The sequence below is a fragment of the Protopterus annectens genome, chromosome 4.part0, assembly GCF_019279795.1.
Source record: "Protopterus annectens isolate FY-2018-M chromosome 4.part0, PAN1.0, whole genome shotgun sequence".
In the NCBI taxonomy this organism is placed as follows: Eukaryota; Metazoa; Chordata; order Ceratodontiformes; family Protopteridae; genus Protopterus; species Protopterus annectens.
The window spans coordinates 597,583,214-597,608,391 of record NC_056733.1 but is presented as its reverse complement, the minus strand read 5'-3'; the positions used below and the strand labels follow the sequence as shown (position 1 = coordinate 597,608,391).

General features: G+C 41.8%; 1 protein-coding gene across 8 annotated transcripts in view; it reads right to left on the bottom strand.

Annotated features, from left to right (window-relative positions):
• Positions 1-25,178, bottom strand: part of NCOR2 (nuclear receptor corepressor 2) — a 3,277,114-nt gene that overhangs the window by 1,038,927 nt on the left and 2,213,009 nt on the right. For all 8 annotated transcript variants that reach the window (XM_044068530.1, XM_044068534.1, XM_044068533.1 and 5 more), the window contains one exon: positions 10,148-10,320. In XM_044068530.1, coding sequence (XP_043924465.1) covers positions 10,148-10,320 — 173 coding nt within the window. The remainder of the gene's footprint in view (positions 1-10,147; positions 10,321-25,178) is intronic.

The window sequence follows — 25,178 nt, the reverse complement described above, 5'->3', positions numbered from 1 at the left end:
TGGAGTTGGAGCTCACCTCGGTGGCCTTACATTTTTGGCGCCTCTGAGGAACTGCTTGAGCAGTGGATGAGAGAAGAGGGGAGGCTCTGTATTATAATGAGCTGAAATGGCTGAGGCATGAATTCTGATGGAGGAAAAGGACAAGCCCTTATGAAGCATCTCAGTCAAATATTATAGAATCTGAGGTAAACTGGGCACTGCTGCGCTCATCCCTTGAGATTGGTTCCAGGTACAAAATCTTTCCCATTTTGCAGTATAAGATTTTTTAGTACTAGGCCTCCTAGCCTTTAAAATGATATCCATCACTGATTTACTGAGGGGTGGCAAAGCAGAGATTAGGTAATTAGCCAGGCTGCTAGGTTCAACGTTTTCAGCTGAGGGTGCAGAATCTGGTTCTCCTGCAGAGACAACAGGGAAGGAGTCTGAGGCAGGTGCCATGGGGCCAAGCGTGACACACTGCACTGGGGGGGGTACCAGTGATAGCGTGGCAAGTCTGGTGCAATTAAAATCGTCCTTGGCTTGTCCTGTTTGATCTTTACTAGTACCTTGGAGAGCAGAGGCAGAGGAGGAAAGGCATAAACTGATAGGTTTTTCCAGCTGAAGGATAGAGCATCCACTTTCCAAGCTAGTTTGTGGGGAATCCTTGTGCAAAATTTGTCCAATTGATGGTTCTGGGGTGAGGCAAACAGGTCTCTATCTGGGCTCCCCCATTTGCTTGTCAACATGTTGAAAATCCTTGGTTCCAGTTTCCACTCATGTGGGTCCATGAGGTTTTTGCTTAGTCCATCTGCCAGTGTATTTAGTTTTCCTGGCAGTAATTGAGCTTGTAGATTCACTTGGTAGCTCAAGGCTGTGTTCCACAATGCCATGGCTAGTCCGCAGAGGGGGTAAGAGTGTGTACCCCCCTGTTTGTTTATGTACCACATGACCGTGGTGTTGTCCGTCTTTACCATTACTTGTCATGGAAGTATGTGGTCCTTGAAGGCTGTCACAGCATTCTGTACAGCTAACATTTCCTTTTGATTTATGTGTAGTTGCATTTGACTTAGGTTCCATTTGCCCAGAATGCACTTCCCTGCCAGGTGAGCCCCCCTCATGCATAGTCTGATGGTAGTCCCTTGTTTTGGTGGCAGGCCTCTATCCACCAAAGGAACTCTAGGCATAGGCAAGGTATGATCGGAATCATAGCTTCTAGATCCTGTGAATGTTGACACCATAGGCTTTTGAGATGCCATTGCAGTTTCCTCATATGCAGCCTTGCATATGGAATTAGAAAGAAGAATGCAGGAGGCCATGAACTCCAAGGCTTGCAGTATTTGCTTTGCAGATAACTGGGCTTTTGTGGTCACTTGTTTGAAGAAGGCTGTCAAATGAGTCCGTTTCTCTGGCGTAAGGAAAGCCATCTGGGAAGTTGTATTCAAGCTTGCTCCCAGGAATATAATTTGTTGACAGGGTACCAGGTATGATTTCTTTTCATTTATGGTGTACCCCAGACAAGTCAGTACCCTGTGAATAAAGGCCAGATGATTCAAAAGTATGTTCTGGCTTTCTGCCTGAATTAGACAATCGTCCAGGTATGGATATATTTGAATATTTCTTTGCCTGCAGAATGCAGTGACTGGAGCTAGGCACTTTGTGAATACCCTGGGCGCGGTAGATAAGCCAAAGGGCAGCGCAGAGAATTGATAGTGCATGTAGCCTGCTTTGAAGCATAGGTATCTTCTGCAAGACTCCCTGATAGGGATGTGCAGGTATGCTTCTTTTAAGTCTAGTGCTGCCAACCATGCATCTTTGCCTAGCATAGGAAGCAGCTGGTGAAGAGTCAGCATCTTGAATTTTGGAATCACCAGAAAGGTATTTAGAGTAGAAAGGTCCAGGATAGGATGCCATGTATTGCCTTTTCTGGGCACCAGAAAAAGTCTTGAATATAAACATTGTCCCTTTTCTTCTTCTGGTGCCAACTGAATAGCCCCCATGCTTGAGCGAGAGAGTACTTGATTTTGGGCCTCTGCCAACTGACTTGGGGTTAGATCTGGCCACCCGCTTGGTGTTGGTAAGGTGTGTAAGCGAAATATGTATCCTTGGGACACTATATTTAAAACCCATTTGTCCTGGGTAATGAGTTCCCACTTTTTGGCCTGCAGACCAATCTTTTCGCCTAAAGGAGCATTCAGTTGGGAAGTGCTTGGAAGTTTTAAAACAAGTAATTGAGACAGTTTTCCATAGGGGGGAGTCTTACTACTCCTGATTTGGGTGCAGAAACCCCCCACTGCTTAGTCTTGTGTGTCCCCTGAGACTGAAACCTGAGGTTTCTGCTGTGTCTGGGTTTGGCTTGAGAAGACCTGGAAGGGGCTGGAAAGGACCAATTCTTAGAGGGACAGTGCCTACTAAATCTAGGAGGCTGAACTTGTAAGAAATATTTAACAGTTTGCTTAGATTTAACTTTACCTTCTATCTTTTTAAGAACTTTCTCAGCCTTGTTGCCAAACAGGCAGTCCTGATTTAATGCAGCATCCAACAATTTAGCTTTAACATGAACAGGCAAAGACTGCTCCTTAAGGCCAAGCAAGCCTTCTGAGCACAGACCCAGTAACAGCAGCCCTGCAAGAGGCCTCTAATGAATCAAATCCACATTGCAAAGTATGTTTTCCAACCTGTTCAGCAGAATGTATTAAATCCTGTAATTCTTTATTTTCCGCACAGTCAGGAATCAACATCATTTTCTGTTTAAGCAATCCAGTAACATGTTGCTGATACTTTAACATATGAAACTGGCAGTTTAAAGCCCTAATGGCCAAGGTTGCAGAAGTGTAAACCTTCTTACCCCATCTATCCAGCGCCCTGGAGTCTATATCAGAAGGGGTAGGATTTTTAGCAGTAGAAGCCTTAATGCCCTTGGGTCCCTGTGAAATAGTCTCTGGATAAGCAGTAGGATTTTTAAAAAGGAACTTGTGTGAAGCAGGAACCCTATAATATCTGTCAGGTTTTCTGGGAGCAGGAGGCAAAGAATCAGGGGCCAAACTAGACTCCGAAAAAGCATCATCAACAATTTCTAGTACAGGAGGAAAAGCTAAAGGCCTATGCTGAGGCAGGAGTAAGAAAGCCCTAAGCCTCTTTTTTGAATCAGAAAAATCCTGGCTTTCCCAGTGGAAATGCTCCCTTAGAGTATGTAAGGTTTCACCAAAAGAAAATTTCTCTGGAGGGGAAGCAGAGGGAATACAGTCCTCTGCATCAGAATCCTCATAAGCAGATAAGGTAAATCCAGATCATCAGAAGAATCAGAAAAAATCAGAATCCTGGTCAGAAGATTCATAAACAACTTCAGTCCTAGGTCTCTTAGAAGGGGGAGGTTGGCTTCCCCTGATTAGAGTTATAAGATCTTCAGCCATTCTTATAATTTGTTTTTTCGGCATAGAGGCCTGAGCATGCAGCCTGGGCGTCATTTTTTTAGGCAAGGTTCGACATTTAGGCCTAAATGAAGAAGGAGGTGTCTGTTTAATATGCAAGTCCGTAGGCCTGAATACACCCTCAGAAGCCGGTGCCTGCATAACGGCTCCGGACCCATCCAAGGTAGAGACATCTGCGTGTTGCATATCTGAAGCATCTCGCAGCATACCGGACTCCGAATGGGTCTCAGTAGAGGCCTGCGAATCAGAAGTAGCAGATATCAGGGGCTGCAAAAGCAAGTCACTGAGTACCAGCAAACTGGCGAATGGCTTAGGAGAAGCGTCGTCGGCAGTTTTGGACCTCGGCGGCCTATCTCTGTCTTTACCTTTGCATTTTTTTGAAATCCCAGTAGTCGGATGGCTAACTGATGACATTTCTGGATAATTAAACCGAAAACCAAAATATTTAGAGGCAAAAATATACCGACGACGGATAGTGCACTGATTAAATAAAGCACAAAACCGACAGCAAGGTACATCGTGGTCAGGGCCTAAGCAAGGAATACAGTACTAATGAAAATCTTTATGAAGTATTTGCTTTCCACAAGTAATGCAATTATTAACTTTTACTGACATCGGTAAGGAGCAAGAAAAAGTTTCCCCAACGGGGTACTTAGCTTTAGTTGAAGACTTCGGTTCTGAAACTCGAAAACAAAAATTTCAGGAGTCGGCCGACTGGCACTTGTGAACTGCTTCTGCTTTGGGCACCGCACGGCAAAAAAGACTGATGTAATGGCGTTGGCTGCATGTTTTATACCCCTGGCGACCTGATGTCACACAAGAAGGGACAGCAATTGACACAGGACCCAAGACTTTGTTAATCAGGCCGACTGAGGGCTACTGCAAGCAGATAACCCAAATGTAATGACTGCAACAGTGAAACACGAAGAACATCTGGGACAGACAAAATAAACGGATAATCAAGTAAGTTTCTACAGTTTTGTACAACATACCAGATTATCCTTTTATTTTTGTCTGCGCTGTCTCCCTCATTTGTTTCAGGTCTTCCATTTTTTTTTTTTGTTTGTTTTAAAAAAGAAAAGTGAAAAAATTACGATATACTAATGAGAACAGGACCTTTTCTCGTTAGTATATTTTCGGATTTGCAATGGGCATGTTGGTTGGGCTGGCCAATCAGCGTGCTCGTTTTTGAATATTAATAGACAGTCATTGTATAATTCCACATATGCAACATAAGCATGTTTTTTCACAGACACGGTACACAACTTTGGCTAGTGCCTTGGAAAAAGCATTGTAAATGACAGGGGTGGCTCGTGGCACTGGCTGCAGCCCCCCCCCTCCCCCAATTAACAAAAAAGTAGTTTCAAATAAAAATTCAGAAAGCTGACTATTACTTTAAAGTTTAAAGTAATAGCCAATTTTCTGCTGTCCCGGGTACTCAGAATGCCACACATGCATGGAGTTCTGAGATACTCCATATACTTAAAAAAGAAAACAAAAGCAGTTTAATTCACTGTTTTTAAAACAGGCCAGCATTAGGCTTATTTCGCCAATCTACTTGTAAGCTGCCAACTTCAAAAATATCGCTATACAAGGATCTCATAGGGCGGCTGAATGAAGCAGTGAAAAGCCCTTCCTATTGGTTCAAACTGCTTCAGGTAACTGAGACATTCTGAGACTGAAAATGAAAGAAGACAGGGTTACACTTTGGAGTACAGAAAGTCTAGCACAGGAACACTGTTTTCTTTTTTCTTTCTTTCCAGGCACTCAGACTGCTACTGTCATCATGTACAAAAGGTAAGCACATAATATTTAAGAATGTGTGTAGTACGTACGTATGCATGCATACATGTTTGTGCCAAGAACACTTTCGATTGCCCTGGATTTTGAAGAATGTGTTTGATTTTTTTTTACTCTTATTTAGACAGTTCAATCTAACACAGGGATGTGCTGCTTTCCCTCCATTTTCTCCTGCAGCCACCATTTCTTTCCCTTTTTGATTATATAACCTCCTTATGGATCAGGATTGTCCCACTCTTGGTTTAGATGATGGGTGGATATTTATCATATACAGAGTCATTTTTGATTGTTAAAATACGGGAGTGTTCTGCATCCTTTGCCATGCGTTGCAAACATGCCTAAGACTGGATATGGGCTCAGCTGAGCTCTGAAGTTTAATAGTATAATGCAGACTTTTATCTGCTACCCTTTGCCCCTGTCATATTTATTACTTCAAAATAATTTGCAGTCCTGACAGGTGAAAATATGTTTGGTCCAGTTTTATGAAGTTGTCATTTGATCCAAGTTCTTTTTCCCCCTTTCAGTAAAATCAGTGCTGATGTTCACTCATGGCATAGTGGAAATGGAGATCTCATTTGAGCTGGGGGTTTGCTGTCTCCTGAAGTATGCTGACAAGTCATTAAAGGATGGATAGAGGAGAAATGATTATCTATCGAACAGCAATTTCTTTTTTTGTCAATTAATTCCTTTGCTGCATGCTAGTGTTTAGGTAGTTCCATTTCAGACAGCTTTGCTTGTTTTTGTTAACGCATATTATTTAATCTTTAAAGTTTTTATTAACGTGTATCATTTAACCTTTAAAGTTTTGCAAGCCTTATTTAGTGATGCACAGAAAAGTGAATCTGTCTTGCTTGTTGCAGTTTATTTTTTCTCAAAGAATACAGTCTCTATAAAACATTAAGTTGGCCTATTAAGTTGCATGCCAGTTCTGATGACTTATTTCAGTCATCTGTACTGAGACTTTTTTTTTTTCAAGCTTCTACCTCAACAGGATACATCATAACAATGTGTGTGTGTGCTTGTTTGTTGGTGGACGGTGCAATAAACCAAGACTCATTTCTCTGCCAATGATGATGCTCTTTCATTGCATATGTATTTTTTTTTTGGGGGGTTGGTGACCAAGAAAAATGCACCCACCTTTTTTTCTGTTATTCCAGTTGCTTTTAATGTTACAGTGTTTTTTGACTTGGAGGGTTTACAAGTCAAGCGCTACCACCATTACTACTTGATTTTTCTTGATTTCTTCAATTAAGAAGGCTTTCGACACCATTCCCCCATTCTGGAATTATAGCTAAAGTCACTAAACTAGGTATGAATCCTTACGTCACAAGATGGGTTGCCATCTGGCTCACTGAGAGAACCCACACTGTAAAAGTTGCAGACTCCAAATCTGACTTCAAACCAGTGACAAGTGGAGTACCACAGGGTTCAGTCCTGGGACCTCTCCTGTTTGGTATCTACTTCTTTGAAGTACAGGCTAACACAGAAGCCCTTTGGCTAACGAAGTTCACAGATGACTGTAAACTAGGAGCCATAGTTGAGTCCCCAAATGATGTGGATATCCTACAGAAGGGCTTCACTGAGACAGATGCTTGGTGTCAGAGCTATGGCCTCAAGCTCAATGCCAAAAAGTGCACTGTCATCCCCTTTGGTAAAAACTCTGTACCCATGAACTACCACATAGGCGGCAGTCTACTTAACGTTGAATGTGTGATGAGACCTTGGAATCCAGGTGGACAGTAGTCTCTCCTTTGATAATCACATTGCCACAGTAGTCAGGAAATCCTTCTACATGGCACACCTCATCACAAAAGGGTTCTCATCCAGGAAAAAAGAGATCACTGTTCCCCTCTACTCGACACTCATTAGACCCATTATAGAGTACAACGCCCATTTTGGAATGTACCTCACAAGACATCTGCAGCAGCTGGAAAGGCCACAGAAGTACCTCACAAAGAGGATTACTGGCCTCAAATAGATGCCCTACACTGACCATCTGAAAAAAACTCCAGCTTTACTCTGTAGCATATCGCCTACACTGAGGTGATCTCTGCCTAACATATAAAGCTATGTCAAACCCAGAGCTGTTGGACATGCTACACCTAAAGAAATCCCAATCCCTCAGAGCTATACGCTTTAGGGTTCTAAACCTTGTCACCACAATAAACACGACATGCTGGAGGGATAGATTCCTGCCCCAGAGTCTTCCCATACTCTGCAACAAGCTACCCATCTATGTCAAGCAAAGTTCCTCATTAGCACTCTTCAGGAAAAGCTTAATGAGTGGATGGGAAATAGGAAATACACCCCGGGGATCACTTCTGTGGCGCTGCTCGACAGGGGCTCAGGAAAATAACTTTCTTGGGTGGCATAAGCCAAAGAACCTTGTTGCCTAGGCTTACTTAGGCCCTTGGGCAGATAGCCTAGTACCTATCTATGAACCTATAAGAAGGAAGGTCGTCACAGTGGCTTTTACACTTTCTTACGACAGCAGTAAGCTTAGAGGGTAAATTCCTGTGAGGAAAACATTTACGTATTTATTCATTTATTTGGCAAAATCAAAAATCTGAAGTGTACCTTATGTGTCATACAAGTGGTGACGTGTACGTCAAAGTCAAAGTAAAGATTGCTGTCATTTAGCCTACACAAGTGCAGTCTGCACAAAATTGTGTGCATCAGGCTTGAACTGAGAAGACATATACATACATACAATGGACATATATTCATCATTTCACATTAGACAGGTTATTCTACTACATATTACCACAGTTTACCTTATCTATAAACTTCACCAGCTGAATGATTTCTTATGTGAATTATTGTTCCTTATTTATTTCGTTATTGCGTGTTCCTATTGCACTTTTTATGTGTGTGCACGTGTGAATGTGTATGTTTTTCTGTATGTATATGTATGTGTATACACAGACACACATACACGTGTGTATATTAGGATTAAAATAAATTACTGTGGTCAGGTGTTATTATTTTTACTTTATTGCAATCTGATATCAGAGGTGTACACAACCAGTAAAGCTGGCTTCAAATGCTGGGTATAAGGTCACCTGTGAATGAAAGTGATTGACACTGTTGCCATTTGTTCGCGTTAAGCAGTTATTGTTGTGGCTTTGCAGTAGTTGTGTGCATCTGCATGAAGCCAGCTGTAGTACTGCACTGTATCTGTGTTTAACACAACCAGATATCTCAGGTGTACACAGTCATTAGGCTGTAACTGAGTATGGGGATTGTCTTTGATGAAAATGACTGCATGTGTGGCGGGGAGCGGTTGCTCGGTATCTAGTAGTAGACAGCCATCCTTACTTTTTTCACTTCTCATCGCAGTATAACATCTGCATCGTACTCTGTAAGTGGGTGTATTATATGGTGGTCTGGGCAGGATGTGTGTGATAGCAAATGATTCTTGGCAGAGAGTTGGAATTAACTAGTGTTGCCATCTAAGGAAGAATGCTTGGTTCTCTGGATGAGTTTTTTGCTATTATTCTTTCTGTGTGAGGTCTGCATGCATTTCATGTTTCTTAGTGGGTTTGACTATGTGCTTTGGTTTCTTCTCCTGGACCCTCAGCTGTATAATAAAATGCCTCTGGCCACTCCTGCTTTTACTTTCATCTCATACGGCACAATCTAGAAAATGTAAACCAGAGGGGAACACATTAGGTAACAATTTTTTTGGAAGGGTAGGAAGACATCCACTATTCAACTGATGGGATTTGTATTATCTTTTCAGATGTTTGCCTTCTCAGCTTATTGGGGAATTACTATTTTGTTGGCTTTGAATATTAGACTCTAGAAGCAGCACACTTTTCCCTGAAAGAAAAAAGACAAGAACTTCTTTCCTTACTCGTTATTTTTTTAAGTCCATCATTAGATAAAAATGTTGTTAAAAAGCTCAAAGCTATACCTGACAGCATTTAGAACTCTATGACTTAATATAGTTACTGACTCCAAATACAGGGAATCTTGGCCAGTTATGATATATTAAAGCATGGAAGGAGATCTAAAAAGTATGTCAAAGTGTGAAGAAACAAGAAAGAAGTAATCTGTCTGGATGCAGTTAAACATCTCAAGTTTATATAGTCAGTAAAGTAGCTATAATGAGTGAATACATATTGAGGCATTCTGTAGATGAAAACGAATAAAACCCATCGGTTGTTTGATCACACATAATGTTCATTGACATACTGTAATACAGCCCCACCCAATTCTAGTTATCCCCACTCAGTAAGTTGCTTTCTGCAGCCCCCTTGCTTTTAAGTCACCACCTGCCACTTGTAAATGCTTGCATACAGTTAGGAGCATCAAGGCTGCTTAACAGACTGGTATATACCAAGTTAGTTAATGGTGAGGGAAACATATGCAACTGAGTGATTTAGCATAAATATCAGTAAAACACATAATTCAGACAGAAAGTGTGAGTGAGTTTCAAGGCAGTCATCTAATGTTGTCTTACAGTGTATTTATTGAGTTGTACGGAGGTCTACAAACTGTCTGCATGGAGCTGTGACTACAAGGGCTCTTTAAAGAGTACCCTTAATCTTAGATGCAGCTGCACTGCCAGAAAAAATCTAATAAATGAATTACAAAAGGCAGAAAAAGAAAAGTGTCAGCAGGTAAGGATCACCAGTCCCACCTTGTCTACACATTTCCCTGTGTAACTCCAACATTTTCCTTCTTATCACAAGAAACATTATAGGTCTGTCCTATGAATTTCTCCTCTGTTTTTTGAGTTCATAATCTTCTTGGAAAACATCTCCATTTTAATAAAGATTTCCAGACATCACAACTATGCAGTTCTCCCTCAAAACTTGAGATTTTAATCTGAGTGGAACACCTGTGCATTAGTTATAGTTACCTTACATATGGCTGACTTCGACATTCATAAGTGCATCCATAACCATGAAACGGCATGAGAACAGAAAACTTACACTGCTCAGTATTTGGAGGGGAGTCTCTCTGCTCTTCACCATTTGCCTCATTTGCCATGGAGCGAGTGATACGGCCCTTGCGTCTACCCTGACTGTTAGCTGTTTTGCGGCCCTTTGCTGTCACATGTTCTTTGTCATCATTTTCTTCTCCAGATGTATCTCCATTTTTCTCCCTGGAAAAGTAAACCATACAAAACAATAATAATATTACGGACTTTTTCACCTCAAACATTCTACAGATCAACACTGTGAGTTATGTCAAAGCTTTGCAGCACAGAGTGTTAATACCATCAAGTGCTAGGCATGAAAACTCAAAAGTAGGATTAGCTTTCCCAATAAAGGTTATAAAGAACAGACATTTTAACCACTTCATATCTCAATATACTTTAATTTTTTTTTTCAAAAACAAATGTGTTTTTTACATACAACAGGAAACCTTTACTAAGCTTGCCTCTACATAAATCCACATTTCAAGAGAAGTCTGTCATATTTGGAAAAGAAGCGACATAAATAACTCATCTTTTATTTTCTCATTACTTATTCATCCAAGTAAAATGGAACATCTAGGTTTCAGTGTGAGGATCCAATTTTAGTCAAGTTCACTGGAATGAAAGAATGAGAGTGGTACATCTCAGCAAAAGTCAAGTTTCTGTCGTTTACCTTCCAATGCAAAGATGGCATTTTCCCCAATGCCTAGGGGCTCACAGAAATACTGGGCCAACTAATGAGTGCTCTGATACTCTAGTCAAGGCACAGACCTACAGAAGAAGCACATGCAATTTGGTCCCAGTAATGTAGGTCATGCAAAATGCCTGTAAGGCTGACACATGGGAGAGGAGAGTAGGCCGTATATGAGAACATCCCCAGAAAGAAGGGGAGATGACCAGCAATCAGTTCTTACCCCCCATCCTCCACACTCACATGTCACCAAGCCTCTGTTGGTGGGACAGGGAATTAAATGACCAACAGCAGATATTCAGCAGGAACACAAGGCCGAAAATATTGTATAATGGACAGACAGCAGGACAGACAGGGTATCTTACCTTGCTAAGAAAACAGATTTTGCTAGTGTATGTAAATGATTCAAGTAGACCACAAAACTGTTTTATACACACGCAAATCATGCAGAATGAAAAGGGTCACCAATACAGCAGGACTTCTTAGCAGCTGCTACACCAATAACTGCTACAAGGTCCTGCTGTAATTACTGATCAGAAATTATTTTAAAAGCTGGAGGCAAGAAAAAAGTGGTAGAATCATCCACACAAAAGGACCTTCTTTACTAGAAAGACATTAAGTATTACCAAAACACATAAAAGCTCTACTACGACAGACGTCTTTCAAGCTGTGCAATTACAGAGCCAATAGTGTTACTAATAAATGCTGTGGGAGAAAATACATATACTAAGTACACACATCATGAAAAATTCTGCATTACAACATATTCTGTCCACTGGTTAGTATTTATTCCACCAAGTCAGTTTAACACAAAAGAGAGATGCTGTTCAATACGACGACTTTGTAAAATATGTTTTAGGCTATCCAAGTAAAGGAAACATCCAGACAGAAATGTGGGCTCTTCCAGCCAGAGTTCACAAGCAGCTTCATCTTGTTCCATCATTACAAGGCTGTCACTGACTGAGGTAATGCTACTTATCAGCTCCACCCAGCCTCACTTGTTCTCTCCTGTTAGAGTAACTGTGTGTGATGAGATACTTATGGAAAGTCAATAATTCAAGAAGGTTAGCATCAAACTCCTCCTCCAATCCTCTATAGAGCTCAACGGTAGATAAGGAGAGAAGATGAACCAGCTGAAATGCTCATGAAGATGGTTAAGTTATTATACACATTAAGCCCTGCATGACTATGGCCCAAATGACCAAAGTTCAAGAACAGGCTCAGACATATAAACAGACGCTCACAGTTTAGATACACATATACAAACACACAACTACATGTTCACAGTATGCATCAGCCTCAGTGAATAAAGCACACCAGTGTGATTTAGCATATGCCTTACGGTAAACATGTTTGCACCCCCCTGAAAACTCTCTAACTAGCAACCAGTGCCACCAAATGGGACACTCTAGTAGGGCAAAAACTCACCTCTCACTCCCCCTGGCTGCCATTGTGGCTGTGAATCAAATCCTGACTGGTGCAGACAGGAACTCTGACTAACTAAAGCTACAGCAGCAGGGTCAGGTCAGGGATGACTACACAGAAAAAAATGAGGAACTTTGTTCCCTCTTATCTACTTTCTTAGGTGCAGCAGTCTGGCTGGCAGGGAAACCATAGGCTTTGACAAACACATCCTTCAATGCTGGCAGTACTGGGGGATGGGGGGGGGGGTCTGGAAATTCCAGTTACAACATTTCATAACATTTTTGGGGAACTAAGAAACCTCAGTGTTCACTTACTGGAAACACTAGAATATTCTGGAAATAATCTCAAAGAAAGAGAATCCCTTTCAGGGAAATAAAGGTAACATGCTCTCCTGTCAGTCTGAACCTTTGTGGACCACTGAGTGACTCTAAAGGCTCTTAAGGTATCTGGATAGGGCAGGAGGTACTAAGATGTTGCTTTGTACACCAGAACTGTCTCAAAGTCTCACACATGAACTGATGTGGAGTCAAGGATGCAAAAAAAAAAAAAAAAAAAGTGACAGACTGTCAGGAGGCTCCTGAAAGATGACAAAACACGACCTTGGACTTGTGTGATGAACAGGTCATGCCTCGGAAAAGGATGCAAGACTTTGCCATGCCACTTATCCACTTATGATCATCAGCTGGAGATCATCCGGAATACATACATATACATGCATACACACACACACACACACACACACACACACACACACACATGCACACACATGTGTGTATGTGTGTATCCTTTAATGGCTTTACAAAGAGTTACCATTGCACTTTATTTTTCAAAGCTAATGTGGACTGTACTTCTGGCAGAAAGCTGGAGGGCTACTTCACTCACATGTCCACTGTACGTTTAACAGGGGCATTAAAGACTGAACCAGCAAGCACTATGAACTTCTTCCAGACTTTCTATCAGTTTAGATCTTTCAGGAACAGTCTTTCAGGGTCTTAGTGCTACTGATCCACTGGTGATGGGAAATGCGTAGGAATAAAACAACAAACTTTGAACTTTTGTCAACCATTCAGTGGGTCTTCTAGCAGGAAGTGAACAGCATTCTCCTCTAGATGGATCAGCCACGACATGAAGGGAAGGAGGACACAAGCTCAAACACATAGAACTACCTTGTGACAGATGAGTAAATGTAGTGCAGCGGTTCACAAGTATATTACATGGACGGAGAATCTTTCCCAACTATCAGTGACTCATCTCAGTCACCTGGCACCATACCTAGTAGAAGAAAGAGGCTTCTTTTTAAAAAGATGACCGCTGTCTTTCTGGCCTCCCTTTCTTACTGATGATGGCCATGCTGCTGCTGCAGGAAATGCATTTTCTGAGGTCTTCATTTTTAGAACGTTTCAGATCCAAAAGAAATATCATTTTTGGAGTATACTGTTCACTGTATGACTGATATTCCAGCCCAGGGACTATGTGTTCCTCTAATTAATTTAGCCTGATGAAAAGCTGAGGGCTAGTGAATGAAGCATTGCGAACCTCATGCTGGAGCCCTACAGGAAGCCAGAGACCATAAGTTACGACTGACTTTAAAGTGCATTCCTGAAAGCAACAGAGCAGGTTTGTACCACCATGAAGTCATAGATAAAACACAAAGTAACAGTCTTGCCAAATGTTTAGATGACATGCCTACATTATCTCATTCAGTAAATGAGAGGAATAATCAGCTATATGCACCAAACAGCTGGTAATGCTCGAATACTGCGAATGTGCGTTTCTCTATTCATTAAGTCACTGTTAGAACATTAACAAGCTGCATGAAGTCATGACCACTCGGGTGTTTAGAACATTCGGCTAATCTTGAGCTGCCCCAGAAACAGAACAAATGTCAGTGGGCTGTTTTACTAAAGGAAACAAACACTTACCCAAGAGAGAGGGAGAAGCTTTTTGTCTTAACGGCAAAAGTAGGTTACCTTGCTCATGCATCTTTCACGTGGACCTGAGGTCTTCCTCAGCTGCCCAAAGAGCTTCATGCTTTTGATATGGTCACCCTGTGAAAGAACCAGATTCTTGAAAACAAACTTGGCTTTACCCTGGACAAAATCTATGACGCCCATAACCTCTCCAACAGAATGAGACTGGCTGACAAAAATGGAGCATCCATGAGGTTTGCAGAATACCTTCATAACATGAAACTTTGTTAAAAAAAAAAAAAAAAAAAAAAAAAGGAACATGGAAGAATGTGAAAGTGGAAGTACAGCCCCCACTTTTCAACATCTTCCATTTCTTCAGAAATTCCTCTACAGAAGAGTTGATCCTGTTTCAAGGAAAGGTGTCCAGTGTTAACACACACTTCAGTTCACTGTCAACCAAGACATTCAGTGACAAAGGTTCATTAAAGTCAGCAATAAGAAAAGCCTTGTCAAACAAGAAAGAATAACAACATATCTGTGAGCAGCTTTGCAAGGTAACGCATTGATGTCCTTTAAAAAATCAGTGTTGCAAGCTATTAAATGAACCTCTTTCTTGGAGGGTGGTGAAGCCCAAGGGATAGAAATAGAGGGCTTTGACACACAGTTAATGAGGTTTTCACATGGCAACATCGGACAGTACCTAGAAGGCAATATGGAAATCTCCCCCAATGCAGGTTTCTTAAAAAAGCAGTGCCAATATTTGTGTTCCTTCAGAAGGAAAGACAGGATTTGCGGTGTCTCTTGTCCTTTTCCTTAACTTCTTTCTACGATCTCTTAAGGAAGAATCAATGATAACAAATAAGGCTAGATTTGGTGGTGTCCTGACAAAAGGTATAGGACATTGCCACATATTAAGGACTTAAAGAAGAGAGACACGCACAGTGCCTGCATATTTTGCAGTTCCTGAAATACTGGCTTTGAAAAAATGTTTGGAAACTTCACCATATCACCACAGCTGTGACTTCTGAAAAATGTGCACTAACAGAAAAATGAAACACTTCAGGTAGTCCAGTTATTAATGTCAAATAAATAAAACAATGAGAATGGATTTTACTTCACTGAAAATGAAGAATTGCTGGACAGAACTCTAGCAAACATGGCAGGGCTTCTCATGGTGCACCGCCTTGTCGACAAGTCAAGAAAACCAGAAGAAAAAAGGCTGCTGCAAGAAGAAACTTTCAGAGCAGTCTAGCTGAGGAAGTGCCACCTCTTAAAAGGATATTCAGACAGACAAGGACCAGTAGTCTGAAAAAGCCCACTAGGAAATTATTACTTTACCAAAAACAAGTAAAAATAAATAAATAAATAAATAAATAAATAACTACAAATAAACAAGTGACAAGTACACAGCAAACGTGTCATCACACCTGCAGGTGGCCTGAGCATCTTTAACATGTCTATGTCACGAGCTGTACGGTTACTGCTGCTCTTACTGTAGCAGTTTGTTACCCACACAATGTAAATGAGCAGATGCTTCAAAAAAGTTAAAGGTCTGAGCATGAAGGGATATACGCTTACAGCAAACATAATTAAATGGAACAGACATCTGGTCACTTGAGGAGGAAAGCCACACCACATAAACTACACAACATGATAAACATCAGTAACAAGAGGCAAAAAGAGAAAGAACATTTACTGATAAGAGAAAACTGGTATATAACGACGAAACAACATGCAAAGTTACTGCCTCAGTGGTTTGTGGCTGCTTCGCACTGAAGGCCAAACATACTACATGCCTGCAAGCAAATGAAACCCTTCAGGAAAAATAAATATCAGATCATTATCAGTTATATAAAGAAGAGAAGTGCTTTGTGTTCTCTATAAACAAATAGTGCATCTCTCCTGTAAATGATAAACAGAAGAAAATACTAAATATAAATGTGTTTATGTATGTATATATGAATATATATATATATATATATATACATATACGCACACACACAAACACAAATTGATTTACTGATATACACATATCTCTCAACATCTTTAACTAAGAAAGCTGGCCAAATCCTAAAATAATGAGAGTATACATGCCCAAAATAGAGACAGATTTTAAATATTGCTGCAGATTGGATACCAAATGAAGTGTGCTATATCTTTAAGAAGCATGTCAAGGCTGTACGTGCACATATAAATTCCAGACACATGCATTCCCTAGTGCCATTTTGTAAGAGCAGCCACAGCAACAGCATGTATGATCGCAGTTGTTAGTTTGTATACAAGTTACTTAAGTTAAAGTCAGTAAACATTTATAGTGATGTGTTTGTACAAAACAAAGCTGCTTGAACAGAACCCACGAAGACTCTTCTGTTGTGTCCAAAGTAGAAGAGTGATATGGTGTCAGAAAGTACAGTTTTGTACCTACCATAAATGTAGATGTCCGATAGGTATGCATCTGCAGTCATAACATATGCGTTGTCCTGCCTCAGGCAGCCCTTCGGTCGGCCGGATTCCAAAGTCTGGGTCTGGCCTCGGCTGATGTCGCACTTTCCCCGACGTCAGAGCGTCGGGGGTATAAAAGCATCAGCCGACGCCATCTTCCTCAGTTTTTCTTGCCCCAGATGCCAGGTGCCCTCTATGAAGGCTAAATTTGGATAAAAATGCCAAAAAATTCCAAACATAAAGCAAACATATATACATATATATATATATATATATACAAACAAATACACCATAACAGATTCCCCCAGCTAGCTAATGAAGGGGTAAGCACCCTAGGAATACCACAGAGGGGAAGGAGGGAGGGTAAACCTGACTGCAGATGCATACCTATCGGACATCTACATTTATGGTAGGTACAAAACTGTACTATGTCCTTCAAGGATGCATCTGCAGTCATAACATATGGGTAGAATACCATAGCCAATCTTGGGGTGGAGGTACTAAAAAATGATGGTGTAGTTAAGAGACCCTGCAGGACTGCAGTAGCAAAACCTGGTCTGGATCAGGAGTATAAGGGTAGTTGAAATGCCTGGCAAAGGTATGCACGGAGCTCCATGTAGCAGCTTCTAAAATGTCCTTGGTAGCCACCCCTCTTAGGAAGGCTGTAGTGGTGGCTGTGGCTCTCGTGGAATGAGGTCTAATATTCACAGGAACAGTCTTTCCATGAAAGGAGTAGCAAAAGCGAATGCAATTTCCTATCCATTTTGAGATTGTCTGTTTCGAAATTGCTTTTCCTTGTGTCCCAGCAGCATAAGCTACAAACAGTTGGTCAGTCTTTCTGTAACTCTTAGTTCTGTCCAAATAGTAGCGTAATTGCCTGTGGATATCCAGGGTGTGTAGAAGTTTCTCCCCTTTATTTTGTGGATTTGGTAAGAAAGTAGGCAAATGAATTGCTTGGTTCAAGGATACTCTAGATACCACCTTTGGCATGAAAGTTGGGTTGGTTCTTAATGAAACTCTGTCCTGATGAAAAATAAGAAATGGCTGCACTGCCATTAAAGCTTGTAACTCAGATACTCTTCTTGCTGAAGTTATTGCCAGAAGGAATGCAGTTTTCCAGGATAGAAACTGTGGAATCCGCTGATGCTGCTGGTTCAAATGGAGGAAGTGTTAATTTTTCCAGCACAAAGTTAAGGTCCCAAGTAGGTAAAGGTGGTCTCCTTGGAGGTTTGATGTTTTTGATTCCTCTGAGAAATTGTTTTAAGAGAGGATGCGAGTAGACAGGAGGATTTACATTATATTCTGCTGAAATTGCCGAGGCATGTATTTTAATGGAAGAATAAGACAGGCCACTGTGGAACAATTCTGCTAAGTATTCAAGTATATGTGACATGTTCATCACTGCCGCATCCAGGCCTTTTGTTGTGTTCCAAATGAGAAATCTTTTCCATTTTGCTGAGTATGCCTTCCTTGTGGAAGGGCGGCGAGCTTCCATAATAATGTCCTTCACCCTCTGGGATAAGCTGTCCTGGGAAGGAGTCATGGAATTCTCCAGGCAGTTAGCTGCAAGGTCTTTAGGTTGGGATGCAGGGTCTTGCAATTGTTCTGTGTCAGAAGAAGAGGCCATAATGGGAGAGGCCACGGTTTCGTCTGTGACAAGCTCTTCAACAGTGGGTACCAATGCTGTCTTGGCCAGTCTGGAGCTATCAGAATCACTTTTGGCTGCTCTGCCCTGATCTTCAGTAAAACCTTGGACATTAATGGGATTGGTGGGAAAGCATAGACTTTTCGGGCTTTCCAGCTGAATGAGAGAGAGTCCACCTTCCATGCTTGTGGATGGTATGTCCTTGTGCAGAAAATCTTCAGTTGATGATTGTGGGGTGAGGCGAAGAGATCTATCTCGGGCCTTCCCCATGTCTGTGTTATGAGTAAGAAGATATCTGGGTGCAGCATCCACTCGCGTGCATCCATGGTAGTTCTGCTTAAGGTGTCTGCCAGAGTATTGTCTTTCCCTGGCACGAACTGGGCCTGCAGTTGTATATTGTGTTTCAAACAAAGATCCCATAGATTCATAGCCAGTCTGCATAGAGGGTAGGAGTGCGTGCCTCCTTGCTTGTTTATGTACCACATAACTGTGGTGTTGTCTGTCCTTATTAGCAGGTGACCTTGTAGAAGGAAAGGCTTGAAAGCCTCGATTGCATGTATCACTGCCAGCATTTCCTTTTGGTTTATGTGCATGTGCAGCTGCCCTTGAGACCATAGTCCTTGGATACACCTGTCCTCCATGTGCGCTCCCCACCCTCGGTCTGAAGCGTCTGTGGTGATGGTTTGGCTTGCTTTTGGTTTGAAGAAAGGTAACCCTCTGTTGGTCTGGCAGGCTTGAGCCCTCCACAGGAATTCCTTTTGAAGGCAAGGTATGATTGGAATCAGGGTTTCTAAACTGTGACTGTGCTGAGTCCATACACTCCTTGGGTACCATTGCAATCTTCTCATATGTAGCCTGGCTTGTGGAATTAGTATTATGCAGGATGCCATGAAACCCAGGGCCTGCAGGATCTTCCTTGCAGTTAGCTGAGTTTGTCTTGTCAGATTTTTGAAGTAATCTGGAAGTTGTTTCTGTTTTTCTTCTGTGAGAAAAGCCATCTGGGTGGTTGTATCTAGATCCACACCCAAAAAGGTTATCCTTTGGGATGGTACAAGTCTTGATTTTTGGATGTTGACTGTGTATCCCAAGGCCTGTAATAGCTGGATGGCATAGTCCAAGTCCTTTAACAAATTTGTCTTGCTGTCCGCTTGTATCAAGCAGTCGTCCAGATACGGGTAGATTTGAATCCCCTGAAGTCTGCAGTGTGCAATTACTGATGCCAGGCATTTCGTGAATACTCTGGGCGCAGTAGATAAGCCAAAGGGCAATGCTGAGAATTGATAATGCTCTGATCCTGCAAGAAATCTGAGGTGTCTTCTGCAACTTTGTCGAATGGGGACATGCAGGTATGCCTCCTTGAGATCTAGAGTCACCAGCCAAGACTCCTTGCCCAGCATGGGAAGAAGCTGCTGTAGGGTCAGCATCTTGAATTTCGGCACAATGAGGTAAGTGTTCAGTGCGGACAAATCTAGGATAGGCCTCCATTGATTCTCTTTCCTTGGAACAAGGAATAACCTTGAATAGAAACCTTGGCCTTGTTCTGAGAGAGGAACCTTCTCTATGGCTTTCATTTGCAGTAATTTGCTTATTTGTTTCAAAGCCTCTGCCCTCTGATTTGGTGGCAGGTCTGGCATTCCTTTTCTTTTTGGCAATGTGTGGAAATGGAACCTGTATCCTTTGTCTATTATTTTCAGTGTCCATGAGTCCCTTGTAATGTAATGCCAATTTTCTGAAAATAAAGAAAGCTTTCCACCCAATGGTGCTTCTAATTGAGCCCTGGTTGGCAGAGTCAAAAATAAGTCATTGTGTTTGTCCTGGTGTAGCAGTTGTTGTTGCTGTTCCTGCAGTACCTCTCTGGCTGGGTGGTTGCCACTGACGGCCTCTGTAGTGGCCTCTTGCTTACCCTCTACCTCTGGTACGCCTGTTTCTGCCTCTCTGTGATCTGTCTGAGTCCGGAAAGCACCAATTCTTAGTAGGCCAATTTCTGCTGAATCTCGGTGGTTGCACCTGCAGAAAGTCCTTGACTGTTTGCACAGATTTTGCCTTTTCTTCAAACTTCTTTAAGACCTCCTGGGCCGTGGAACCAAATAATTTTTGTTTATCCATTGGAGCATCCAGGAGCTTAGCTTTAACATGGTCCGGTAGAGATTGTTCCTTCAACCAGGCATGCCTTCGTATAACAGCCCCAGTCATTGCTGACCTACATGAAGCTTCCAGTGCATCATAACCACATTGCAAAAAATGGTTGCTAACCTGCTGTGAGTTATGTACCAGATCCTGAAGGGATTTACGGTCAAGGGGCTCAGAGGAGGAAAGCTTCTTATACAATTCATCTAACAAATACTCTTGGTACTGAATCATATGGAATTGACAGTTTAATGCCCTCATAGAAAGAGTTGCAGAAGTATAAACTTTCTTTCCCCATCACTCTAAAGCTCTAGATTCCCTTTCAGAAGGTAAGGGATTTTTAGCAGTGGCAGCTGCAACCCCTTTTGGGCCCTGTGAAATGGTTTCTGGGTCTGCAGTGTGGGCCTTGTACAGGTGAAAATGGGAATCCGGGACCCTGTAGTACCTATCAGGTTTGGCAGGAGCCGGAGGGAGAGAATCAGGGGCTGTACTAGCATCAGAGTACACATCATCAATAACATTCAAAACAGGAGGTATAGCCAAAGGCCTATGCTGGGGTAAATGCAAAAAGGTCCTTAATCTTTTTCTGGAATCAGAAAATTCCTGGCCCTGCCATTGGAAATGTTCTCTCATAGAATGCAGTGTCTCACCAAATGAAAACTCTTCAGGAGGGGAGGCCGAAGGAATAGATTCTTCAGCATCAGAATCCTCGTAGGCCGAATAAGCCTCCTGCTGGTGCTCTGACAACACAGATTCATCTGTAGACTCATCTGAAGAGTGGGGGTCAGAGGGCTCAACCCTGGGCCTTTTGTCTGGAGTAGGAAGAGAGCCCCTGTCCGGGTGAGGTTGAGAACCTCTAATTAAGGAGATTAGATCCTCTGCTAGGCTGAGAATTTGAGTGCTGGTAGAAGGCCTCTGAGAGGTAGACTTGGGAGGCAAAGCTTTGGCAAGTTTGGCAGCTTTAGCCCTAGAGAAGGCCTTAATGGACATGGATGCAGGGGGTCTGGCTGCACCACGTGCAGGGGTGGACTTGTCTAAAGGAATGGTGTCGGACATGTCCTGGACACCGGTTTCCGTAGGTAGCTCAATAACCGACTCGGCCGGAGCCTCCAAGGCCGAGGTAGTCGGTTGTAAGGTTTCGGCAACAGGAAGCACCGAGGACTCTGTTTCAGCCGAAACCGAGACACTCGCGGTAGGCCTGACCGAGGTTTCAGCCGAAACCGCGGGCCGCGAGGGTCGGTCCTTGTCCTTCTGTTTTTTAACTACATGGGTAGTCGGAGTCTCTCCGACGGCATTATATACGCAAAGTTAGCTCCAAAATATTCCTCTGCAAACTCCGACCGACGCCTAAGCGTTCGTCGGTTGAAGGAAGCACAGGCAGAGCAGGCCGAGACATCATGGTCTGGGCCTAAGCAAGGGAGGCAGTAAGAGTGGAAATCCTTATGAGGTATTTGTTTCCCACAAGTTAAACAATTATTCACTTTATCTGACATTGGCTGAGGCAAGAAAGAGTCCCCAATGGGGTACTTAGCTTTTTCGAAGTCTTCGGTAGCTGAATCAAAGGAGCTGGCTGACTGGCACTTGCGAACTGCTTCTGCTTCGGGCACCGCGTGGCAAGAAAGACTGAGGAAGATGGCGTCGGCTGATGCTTTTATACCCCAGACGCTCTGACGTCGGGGAAAGTGCGACATCAGCCGAGGCCAGACCCAGACTTTGGAATCCGGCCGACAGAAGGGCTGCCTGAGGCAGGACAACCCATATGTTATGACTGCAGATGCATCCTTGAAGGACATCCAGGATTAAAGAAAATAAAATCCAGAGCCATGAGGTGCCGAGACGACAGTGCAGGTAAAACCAAGAGAAACGAGCACAAAAAGAGCCAAAAAAGAATCAAAGGTAATGAGAAGCAGCACAAACTCTTTATTTAATAAAAGAGATAAAACGGGGCACTACAAGGGCACAAACCACATTACTGAGCAAGCGGAAGGCACAAAACGTTTGTTGGCTAAAAGAATGTTTGAAATAACAATTAACAGTTAAGCAAAATGAGCATGTTTAAAGCAAAATGAATATATTTAAAAGATAAAACGAGTATATTTAAAGTAAAGTGAGTGTGCTCAAAGCACAACTGTTTACAGTAAAATGAGCACAAGAAAAGTACATTGGGCATGAAAAGGGCTTCAACGAGCAAAACAAATATAATAAGGCAAAATGAGAAAAAAAGGCACATTAAGTAAAAATAAAGCAAGGCGACTGCATGTGTCTTGGCAGAGTGCTACGTTTTGTCCTATGACTTCGTATTGTATCAAGGGCATAACTAAAGTTATTTGAAGTATCTCAAAGTGTGTAGAAGTGCTTACAGTGTGTGCTTATTAGTGTGCAAGTGCTTCAAAGAGTTTAGTGTGTGCGAAGTGCAACTATTTTGTGAAATACAGTCAAAGTATAGCCATTTTGAAAAGTTTTTTGTGCTGGGTGCGTCTATTCACAAAGTGCTGCCATTACAGAGTGTTTCTTGTACTGTAAGGAGTTGCCTAGCAAGGTACCACCATTTAGGAGACGTTTCAGTGTGCTGCACGCAGTTATTCGCAAAGTGCAACTACTTCGAAATGTTACTGAGTTTTGGGCAAAAGAGATGCTGTTTATTTGCACTGTGCAGTTATTTGACATATTTCTTACACTGATAAGAGGTGATTTATTGCAAAACAATATTACGAGAATATTACAGTGCCTGAGAGTTTATTTCACTCTCATCGTAAAGTTGTTTGAGATGTTTCTTAAAATTATGACAAATGACTTTAGCATTTAGCCTTATATGCAGATGGTGTATCAGTGCTTCATGAACGAGTTGATGCAGTGAATTTATTAACAAGAAGCAAGGTGTTTTGTACTGTCCGGATCAATGGAAAATCCACAGAGCTCAAAGTAGACACTGGTTCAAAGTGTAATGTTATATCAGCAGACACATTTACTAAAATGAGAGCTAACGAACAACTCAATGTGGCCAGTAGTGCAAGACTTTATGGAGGTGAAGATATTCAAACTGAAGGTTCAGTGATGCTTTCATGTTATTTGGCCAGGAACTGTTACAACTTGTTGTTATATTTAGTCCGAAGACCAGTGCAATCTTTATTTATTTATTTTAACATTTGTTGACCGGGTTAGTCTAACTGGATATATGTCCATTTTCAGTAGAGGCCTGGGGAGATCAGCTCTGAGGAAACAAAATAAAATCACACATACAAAAATTAATGTATACAATGAACATTACAGGTTGAGTACAGAGAATAATCAGAGAGGTCATTCGTTCATAACATAGTGCAAAATACACAGATACAATTAGTACAATACAAAATGTAGTTGCAATACATCATAAAGAAAAAAGGATGGCAGCTGAGTTATACAATATATTAGTATACAAGTAGTCATAAAGAAAAAGTAGGAGCTGAATGATACAATGTATTAGTAAAAGTAGTCTCCTTAATGAGATTCTGAGGATGCAAGTAATAGTATCTAGAAGAACAAGGTCAGTTGTTATTAAGAAAATAAACTTGATTACTGAGAAAAAGGAGGGTAGGTTGAACCAAGTAAGAGAGCTAGTTGATCAGTCAGGTTTAGTACAGGGGCACAACCAGTGTGTTCTGAGGAAACGTTTCAGTTTGTTTTTAAAGAGTGGTATAGAGGGAAGAGAGGAAAGTTTGCTAGGAAGAAGGCTCCAGGATTTTCCAACAGTATTAGAGAAAAGAGAGTCCCCAGCCCTGTTGTTTGATTTACAAATATTTATAAGAAGTTTATGTGATGATCATAAGGTCTTTAGATTGTTGTAGGGGATAATGAGGGTAGACAGTATAGGGGTATTGGTAAGGTTGGTAAGGGTTTTATGGGCAGTGGTAAGTTGGTGGAATTTAAGCTGATTTTGTAATTCAAGCCATCCTAACTGCTTTAGATTAACACAGTGGTGGGTTCTGAAAGGGTTACCTAGCAAACCTGGCTATGTTATTGTAGGAGTTTTCCATTTTATTAAGGTTGTTTTTAGAGAGATTAGTATATATGGGTGAGGCATAGAGGAGAGTAGAAATTAGATGGGTGTGAGCAATAGTTATTCTAGCTGCAGGAGAGCCTAGTTTTCTATTAACAGATTTTAGAGTACTGTTAATATGGGTGTCGAAGTTAAGGTTATCTATGGTGATACCTAGTAGTTTGGTAGTTGGATCTGGGGATATGAGAGTACCATTATTGGATGTTACTGTGAAGTCTATTGGGGGGGGACTTACAAGTAGGAGTATAAAGGAGGAGTTTAGCTTTTTTGGGGTTCAGAAGGAGATAGCGTTGTGTAAACCATTGTAACTGTGTTAAACACCTTTTGGGTAAGGGAGTGAAGTTCAGACATAGATGTGGCTGAGCATATAAGTGTGGAATCATCTGCGTATTGTATGCATGTAGCTTGGGAGATTGCTAAGTGAAGGTCGTTGATAAATACAGAAAATAGGAGAGGTCCTAATATGGACCCTTGAGGGACACCAATGTTAACGGGCAGATGGGTAGATAGAGTGTTATGCCAAAGCAAAACCTGTTGTCTAAATAGGACTGGAACCATTTTATAGCTAATGCATCTAGTGACAGGGATTTGAGGATATTTATAAGTATCTGGTGATTTACAATATCGAACGCCTTAGACAGATCTATAAACAGTGCAGAGGAAAGCATGTTAAGGTTACGTTTTTTGTTAATACAGTCTGTAAAGGAAAGGAGGGCAGTAGCAGTGCTGTGGGAAGGTCTGAAACAATGTTGACAGCTGGAAAGTAAA